This window comes from Thalia democratica, chromosome 1 (assembly GCF_965202585.1).
Source record: "Thalia democratica chromosome 1, ktThaDemo2.hap1.1, whole genome shotgun sequence".
Classification (NCBI taxonomy): domain Eukaryota; kingdom Metazoa; phylum Chordata; class Thaliacea; order Salpida; family Salpidae; genus Thalia; species Thalia democratica.
This window is the reverse complement of record NC_139165.1, coordinates 75,348,441-75,357,716: the sequence shown is the minus strand read 5'-3', so window position 1 is coordinate 75,357,716 and position 9,276 is coordinate 75,348,441. Positions and strand designations below refer to the sequence as shown.

At 26.4% G+C, this 9,276-nt stretch overlaps 1 protein-coding gene across 1 annotated transcript; it reads left to right on the top strand.

Annotated features, from left to right (window-relative positions):
• Nucleotides 1-955: 955 nt before the first annotated feature.
• Nucleotides 956-6,952, top strand: LOC145839295 (ileal sodium/bile acid cotransporter-like). Its single transcript, XM_082946895.1, has 8 exons — nt 956-1,041; nt 1,109-1,233; nt 2,115-2,250; nt 3,012-3,142; nt 3,454-3,542; nt 4,087-4,185; nt 6,043-6,200; nt 6,538-6,952. Exons 1-8 carry the CDS (start codon nt 956-958, stop codon nt 6,950-6,952), a joined length of 1,239 nt encoding a protein of 412 aa, XP_082803021.1.
• The last annotated feature ends 2,324 nt before the right edge of the window (nt 6,953-9,276 follow it).

Here is a 9,276-nt window from a genome sequence, read left to right as displayed (position 1 = left end):
TAAATCAAAATACTTTTTGTTTATGAATTTAATACAGTTCAAAAGTATTAAAACTTTGATTATTAAAAGAGAACTAAATATAACTGTTGAAGGCTGCGTTTTAAAATGTAGATTGTTACGCTTAAAGAAGGAACATAAACAGTTTTTTTTCTTATCAATTTTTTTTTTAAACAAGTAGTTTTACGTAAAGTTAATTTTTTGCTTACTTGTAGATATATAACAGCTTAAGGTTTACTTATGTTTTGTTTTCTGTCAATTTTAAACTTTGTTAGTAAGTAATACTTTTATATATTAAAAAATTTCTAAACTACAATTAACATAACATGAGTCTAAAATTAGTCAAAGCAGTTTTAATAGTTTTTTAAAATAGTGAGTTTAGTAAACTGACTTATGAACAAAGTACTTCTTAGCTTTTAGAACTTTTGTACTAAATCTTAATACATTATTTTTTTCGATTACATAACAAATATAGGACTACTTCTTAAAAATGTTTTTAGAGTAGTTTATATAAAAGTTTTAAACTTCTAAGTTAGAAGAAAAAGTTAAGCCTAACTTTTACTTAAATACCTCAAAAATTTATATAAACTCAAAAGAAAGCCTAATTCTTTCCTAACACTTTGGTCGAACACTTTGTGAGTGAACGTGATTTTGCAATTATTTAAAATATTGAATTGTAAATTCTTTTCACTTACATTTTCTACGATGCGTGAAAAAGCTACTCAAGCTTACAAATTACACGAAAACTAAATAATTTTAATTTTTTTTTTCTAAAATAACAAGTTTATTTATAAATTTTTACAATTAACTTAAGTAGCAATATCTTGTGACGTACAATTTTTGTTTCATTTGCAGCAATATTTGTTTATCAGCTGGTTATTTGCTAGTGCTAATAATACATATGTATTTGTTATAACTCCATGCAGCTTTGTAGAATTTATTTATACAAAATACCAAAATGGCAACCACAACCACAATAACTACAACAACTTTGAAAGACCAGGTCGACGAAAGCTTCGAACGAACAGTGCAAATAGTCACATCGTAAGTTTTCGTGTTTTGTTTTTAGCGGTAGATTAATTTCGTTTATATAACATAACAACTTGTTCAGGGTGAACCTTGCCATTTTGATGCTTGGTTTAGGGGCTGCAATTTCTCCCAGGGAAATGTGGGAGTACATCAAAAGGCCAAAACAGTTCCTGACCGGCCTGTTGCTACAACTGTTTTTAATGCCATGTTAGTTTTTTTTTTCTGTTGTTTTTTATATATTAATCTACTTTAAACCGAAAAGAAATTAAACTTATTGCTTTTTAAAAATTTGTGTTTCATCAACACATTAGCATAAAGTTATTTGAGTTTTAATTAACCTAGTTTTGAATAACGTAACAAAATTTAATTAATTTTAAGAGTTGTTTCAATTTTTATGAATGTAAAAAACTGCTTTTCATACTCAAATAGTTCATAAACTCACCTAATTACGTAATAACACGAAAAGCTTAAGAATTTTTCTAGTACTAACACTGTTTTTTTTTTTGCTGATTGTTATCTTTTTTTTAAGTTTTTTTTATTTATTTTGATATTCAAGTCAGAAATGTAGCAAAATAAAAAGAGTTTAAATTAAAAAAAATGTTTAGAGTTTTACACCGTGTGTTTATAACTTAAGTTGTTAATTGTTTTCGATTTTAAAATAAACTTCAAAGCTATGTTTTTTTCTATAAATATACTTGCTTAACTTTATTTAATTAGTAGAAGTATACGTTATTGTTAGTCATATTATTCTTTTTTTTTCACAATTTTGTTGCTAAAACGTTAATGCCACAGTTAGAGTAAAAGTTGTTTTATATCGTGGTTGAAAACTTTGTTTATTAAGTCGATGTAAAAGCAAAAAAAACATAGTTTAGATCTTTGCTTTTTTCAGATAATAGATATTTACGAAACAATTTATAGTAGGAAATAATTATTGATTGGTTTTAATGTCTTATAGAGTAAAATTACATAACTAAGTTTGCATAATATTAAAAACCAAAGCAACTGTTTACCACTTTGTTTTCAAAAAAACTTAGCATAACTTCAAAACTTATATAATCGAACATTTCATCAAAAGCTTCTGTTTTCAGTTTTGGGGCTTTTGCTGACGGAGATAGTGAGGATGAGCGAATTGGAGGCATTGGGAGTCATAATACAAGCGTCTTGCCCCGGAGGATCCTACTCCAACGTGATGTCATACTGGCTTGATGGTGACATGAATCTCAGGTTTGAAAATATATTGTTCTAACATATAACTTTTTAATAAGTATTTCTTTTTCCATTAATGACAATTTTCATTGTAAACTAATAAAATATTTATATTTGAAAATATAGATATGGTTTATTTTTATAAATTTTAAATTAAGTAAGTGTTGTTTAAATAGTGAGTAAGTAAAAAAAAGTTGGGTCTTCATTTTTGTTTGTTTAACTTAAGAAATTTTATTTTATTGTTTAAGGTTTTAGACTTAAAACAAACATTTACTTAGCCGAGCATCTACTTTTTAAAGTACCAATTATAGCTATTATATGTTTTCTAAGCAAATATAAAACTTTATTTATAAGTAAGTAAATAAAGAGAAAATTGTGAGTATTTTTTGTTAAGACCCTACTTTTTGTGATATACATATTATTACAATTACTTTTTCTACTTTTTATTTTCGGGACTAAATTTTCAGAAAGCAATAAAAAACTAAAATATTATATTTGTAATAAACTATTTTTAAGCTTTTAAAACTCTCTTTTGACGAAAAGGTTAAAAGTGTTATTGTTCTAAACTGTAAACCTAGTAGAAAAGAAAGCATAAAAGAAAACAAATGTTTGCTTATTGCTATTGTTTTGTAATTGAGAAAGTCTTTACCATAACATTATTTTCTCATTAACTAGCTATTTCAATCTTTCCGTTGTCAGTAACTTTTTATTGTGTAAAACAGTTTGAATAATTTCTTACTCGTCATGTACACAAGAATAAACTCAACTTATGTAAACAGTGTGGTAATGACAACAGCATCGACAATAATTTCAATTGGTTCCTTACCTCTGTGGTTGTTCGTCATGCCGTTGATAGTTTACGCAGATTCGGAAGACTCACAAACAATTCAAATACCTTTTGACCAACTTGGTTAATGCTTTTATAGTTCTAGTTAAACATTTAAAATGTATTTTGAGTCGCTTGTTTTTTTTTACAATAACAAACTATATTGTATAAGCTTTAGTCAAAAAAAGGCTAAAACTGTTTTAGTAATTAGTAATAGTTTACTATAAAGTAAAACATAATGTTTGAGAATAAAAATCTTTAAAATCTACTTAGTACGAAACATAATTAAAACTTTTAATCAGTTGCTTTGACCTAGTTATAATGTGTTGAGCTTTCTTAGAAGTTAAATAACAGTTATGTATGCACTTAATTTATCTAATATGTACTTTTTAAAGGCTACGCACTACTTGGAAGTGTGGGGCCAATTTTCGTCGGAATGATTGTTAAGTGGAAGCTACCTCAGTATAGCGAGAAGTTTTCAAAGGTGGTTTTATTAACTGTTATAAGTAAGATAAATTTGAAATTTTGTTTGATTGTACTTTACGTGTATTAAAATGAAAAGTAAGTGTGATTGGTTTAATAAGTGATTAATTTTTTTTATTTTTGTAAAAAATAGTCAAAATATCAACTTGTAGTAGTTTTTTGCTGAATAATGGTAGGCGGAACAATATCATTTGGAATTTTCCATTGTTATTTTACGCTTTATAGCAATATAATGAAGCGTCTCACCTTTACCAATAAGTTATTTAGTTTTAAAATAAGTGGGCTTATAAAATATTGCTTGTAAAAAGATTGATGTGTTTATCATGAAGCGCTATTATTTGTTGTTGTATTATTCAAAGTTACTAAGCATATCTATTCCGAATGTTTTCCATACTGAAAACTGAGTTTTCTACTTCGGGAACAACTCCGTAAAAAATGATTCTTTTTTAATTTTAACTTATGTTAATTTTAACTTAGGCTTATATTACAATTTTAAATTTATATTTTATTGAATTACTTGTAAATTATTTTTTAAAATTCTACAGTTTTGCACAATGCTAGCTTCTGTAGCCATCATAATAACATCGATAGTAATAGCAGCCACACAAGACAGAACCATCATTATTACTTGGAAGCAAGGAATAGTATGTTTTATATTTTTAAGTGTTTTTTTTTTTCTTATTGTAAAGTTTGGCTATTAGAGCTTTAGGTTTTAGAAACTACGAATTTCAACTATTTAATTTTACTAGCATAATATCAAAATGGTAAACCATTAAGAAAATAGCTTTAAACTAGTAGTAACAATTGTACAATAAAGTACTCAAGTGATGATAAAATTTTTAACAATGGTATTAAAAAGATTTAAAAACCTACTCAAAATTATTATTTAACCCCATATAAATACCAAACAAAACAAAGTTTTAAAGTCTTTTTTGATTTATCAAAGCATAAATGTAAACTAAAGGTTTACACTAATGTAAACTTTAATTTTTTAGAATAGCTCTTTAAGTAATTTTCGAATAAAATTTTTTTGCACACTAAAACACTTTTAGACGAATTTGTTTCTTAAAAAACTTTCCGTTTATATATATAGAATTATAAGCTTTAAAAAAGATTACGAATGCGTTCATTGAATACAAAGGCTCACGTTTTTAAAAGCAGAAAATAAAAAGCGTAAACTTGACTGTTCTGTTGGGAGTGTCCTTTTCTAAGTAAACACGAAAGGCAAAGTTATAAGGGATAGTCTGCGTTGAATAATAGAAACTAAATAGAAACCATGAGAACGGTATTTGATCTAACTTGTAACAATGAATCTAAAATTTATTTAAGATTATGATTGCTTTTATTTTTTAAATATTACTTCATAAGCAATTTGTTTCTGTTTACGTCCAAAATAAGTTACATAAATTTCTAAACTGTTTTTTCTCAGCACAATTTTTTTAGATAAAAAAGTTTTTAAAATCAGAATAGTTTAAAATTAACTCAAACGAAATGTATTTTTAAACAGTGAATAGGAAAACACCTGATATTTTTTTGTTGACAAGTCGTAAAGTACTTTTGTTAAAAATAAGCAAACAAAATAGCTTCACATCTCCTTAAAAATTAACTTTACATTAGGACACAGCATTGTTAACTGTCTACAAAAATAGCTGAGTAAACAACCAATGTTGTACTTTGAACGAAAAAGCGTTGATTTTAAATTTTTTGTAACACTGTTTTTTCATAACCTTATTGAACATCTGTAATTTTTTTTTTGATTTGAAGTTTTTCAACTTGCGTAAGTTTTTTAAGTGTATTAGCTAGTGATTTTAAAGTGCTAATGTTTTTATCCAATTATGTTTAAAAACTAAAAAAACGTTTTATATAATAAATGACTCTGTTTTTTGGTTTAAGTTTTAAACTTTTACTTCAAATTTGTAATAACTTTAAGCACCTATTTATTGTTAATAACGTTTTTACGTGTTTTTAATTTTTTTTCTTTAAACTAGCTGTTGTAGAGTAATTAGCTTAAAAGACTTTAACTAGCTTTTTGCTAAAGTTTTATTTTTAGGTTTAATGTAAAAAATGAACTCAATAACAACAGATAAACAACCGTCTTATCTTGTAATAAAAATTGTATTAATAACTCTATAGCTTTTATTTTTCCTTCTTAAAAATAAAAGAATTTTAAATATCAATAAACTTAGTATTAGTGTATTATATTATCAATTACTAATTTTTTTTTCAACTTGATTAAGGCATTAAATGCAATTTGAACTTTGGAAGATTGTTAATAATAGCAAACATTTAAAAACTAAAACTTATATATAACATTTTTTTCGAAAAACACTAATTAACAAGTTTCATTTTAAATAAAAATAACTAGTTTTCAGTAAAAACTTTTTTATATTTTATCTAAATAAATACATAAAAAGTTAAGATTTTATGCTATTTACTTTAAAGCATCTTTTTCTATCATTTATGTATACAGTTTAGTTTTTAAACTTATTTTTACTTCCCAGTTGGCTGTTATTTTCCCGGCTTGTGCTCTGGTACTTGGTTACGGGGCGACGAGACTGCCCTGCCTCACCTTTACTGTTCAGGCGAGAAGAACCGTTGCCATAGAAACCGCTATGCAAAACTCCGCCATAGCAACTACAATTGTGATATTATCCTTTGAGTTAGTTTGACTTTTTTTCATCGTACAATTTTTATGCTTTTACTTTACTTTTGTGCTTTTAATTTAATATTTGTTTGAGCATTTTTAGTTATTTATTAACAACTATATGTTTTTAAACTATTTAAGGTGACCTATAAAATAAAATCCACTTTAATACATTTATAACTCAACTGCTATTTTCAATAAAAAAAAAATCTAAATAACAACTAAACATTTTGTGAACCCTTGTTGTTTTAATATACAATCAGTGAACCCCTTATTAGCTTTTTATTGTTGCATATCTTCTAATCTTATAAGATAACTGAGAACTCAAAAGATCATAACACTATTGTTCCAGCACAACCACCAACGACTTCATCACCGCCTTCATGTTCCCCGTCCTCTACGGAGGCATCCAGCTCTTCGGAGGAATCTCCGCCGTCACCATCTACCTCCTGGTCAAGCGGCGTGGCAACGTGTGCTGCATCACCAAGGAGATGGTCGTCCCCCCTGACATTTTGGAGAAGATGGAGGGGGAGAACCGGGTCACCGACACCAAGGTGTACGCCATAGAAACCGACCCCTACAACATCGCCGCCGGGTTCGAGTTCAACGAAGACGGTTTCCACGGCAACGGGATCGAGAACCCGTCGTTCCAGATCGAGCGGGAGTCGCACCCCAACCTGGTCGGATCGCCGAAGCTGGAGAAAAAGGTTGAAGTGAAAGACACCGTCGATATTTCGGACAACAGCTACAAAGAGAGCGACTCTTGATGCTTGTTCGTTTTTTTTATGCAAACTTTACTGAGCTGCTAAGAACTAAAAAAACTTCATAAGATACTTTTTCTCTTCAATGAAGAAACGTCGATATTCACCACTAAATCTTTTTTGTTACTGCTTTATTTAAATTAAGCAATGAAACTTAACCCACTTTTTACACAAACACTAACTTCTATTTAACACTCTTCTACCTACTGTGAGCCTCTTATTTGCTTTTTTCCAAGTTTTTTTTCCAAGTAAGTTAAAACACTGCCGCTAAAATATACTAAAATTTTCAAATTTTTTTCAAAAGTACCTAGTATGTTGAGTTTACTGCATTGTTACTTTGTTATCAAAAATGTTGTCCTTTTTTATTGTTAAAGTTCGCAGTTTAAGATTTTTTAGAGAAAATGTTCAATCATTCAAGAATATTTTTGAAGCCATAAACTGTGTGTTTTAGTTTTAATTTTTTTTTGAACTTATATTTTTTGATATAAATACTTTAAAATGATATTGATATAATAACGCAGTTTTAAATTAATCAAATTCTTTCAGTCAAACTAAGAATTACCACAAGGCTATCATTTCAATACTTTTTAATTTTTTCATTTCTTTTAAATTTGCAATTTAATCAAAAATTTTTTTTTCCCTACTCTTTTTCCATACATTCCATTAAGGGACTAAATTTTATTTGAAATCTAGAACATGAAATCCTTTTTTATTTCTCTGGAGGTTATTTTAATAAACTATGTTTTTGACAAAAATTTTAAGAAGTACTATTGTTCATTCTGTAAATTTATTATTTTCTTTAGTAAAATTAAACAATGTACATTTATATTGTTATAGTTGCTCTTTTCATTATATAAAAAAAATCTACTTTGATAAATATGTTTAATAATAAAAAAAATTAGTACAGAATTGTTTATATCAAAATACACATCTTTTTACGAAATTATTGTGTAGAATTTCAATTAATGAAGACTAAATTTTGCAATCATTTTTAAAACGAAGTGAAATAACTATAGTAAAACATGATAATTGACTATCCGATAAATGCTAAATTAAAGTAGTGTTAAGACCATAGTTACAATAAATGAGGTACATTTAAGCTATGTTTTAATTTGATAGACTTAAAAACAAGGCATTTTTTAAAATTTTGCTGTAGAAATTTTACTAAATAATGTTCAAAAAATTATCTTTTATATATATCCTACATAATACTTCTGTTTATACATGCATTAAACCTTCGATTTTTCGTAAAACTTATATTATAATTTTTAGTTATAATATGAATCGATTTGTCGACGCTTTTATTATTAAGCTAAAATAACTTCGAAAATTGCTGAAATTGTTTTCTTTAACTTAATTTAAAAAAATGGTCTTTTAACTTTTCTAATTAATAAGAATTTTAGTTTTTTTAAAAATTCTAAAATTATTGAAACTACTTTATACCTTTTTTTCTAGTCTAGCTATTAAAGTTTATTGAACGACAAAAAATTAGCTCAAAACATTTGGTCGTAGGACCTGGTGCATGAAAAAAACCTTTCAGTTATCGAATCGCCCACCACGAATACCTTTTAACGTTTTGTCCAAGACAGCTCAATGTTTAACGCTAGAAAATTTTTGTACAACATAATAAAGATTATGTTGAATCTTTTACAAAAGTAGAAATTAAAAGTTGAAAACTATCTGGTGTTTAAGTTTACAACTTATGAAATGCTGTTTAGCAAAAAAAAAATAATTTTGTTGTTTTAATATTATTCAACTAATTACTTCTTGTAACTAATGGACTTCATGAAATTGCAAAAGTTCTTGGTTTCTTATTAAATGTCTCATAAATTTAATAATAATTTTATTCTGACACCATTTTACTTTTATATTACATAAGTTAAAATTTTGCTCTAAAATAATGGTATAAAATACTGTTAAACTAGGATTAAAACTAGCTTAAAATACTAAATTTCTGGTTAATAGAAGTTTTACAATGATGATAATGTCAATTAAGTACACAAAATTATCCATAAAAATACTATTTATCATACAATTAAAAATCAAACAACAACAAAAAAAAACTTTTAAGTTTGTAATATTTTTACTTTATAAAACTGAAAAACAACTAAAACCAACAATGATTTGTTTTAATATCTTTACCAGTAAAACTAGTTACATGTTCAAATTAACCTAGTGTTTGATTATTCGTTTTAGTTATATTTGGTTTTGAAACTTTGCTATATATACTTTTATACCTTTGTCAAAGCCATTTAGTACTATTTAAAAAAATTTATTAGAATAGTTCAAAAATAAAGTTATAAGTTAAGCTTTAGTTTTTTACAAATTTG

Bases quoted from the DNA above. Each gene is read 5' to 3' on its own strand.
- LOC145839295 (XM_082946895.1), top strand. From the start codon at position 956: ATGGCAACCACAACCACAATAACTACAACAACTTTGAAAGACCAGGTC. The intron at 1,042-1,108 runs GTAAGTTTTCGT...CAACTTGTTCAG, and splicing joins ACAGTGCAAATAGTCACATC to GGTGAACCTTGCCATTTTGA. The intron at 3,143-3,453 runs GTTAATGCTTTT...TACTTTTTAAAG, and splicing joins AATACCTTTTGACCAACTTG to GCTACGCACTACTTGGAAGT.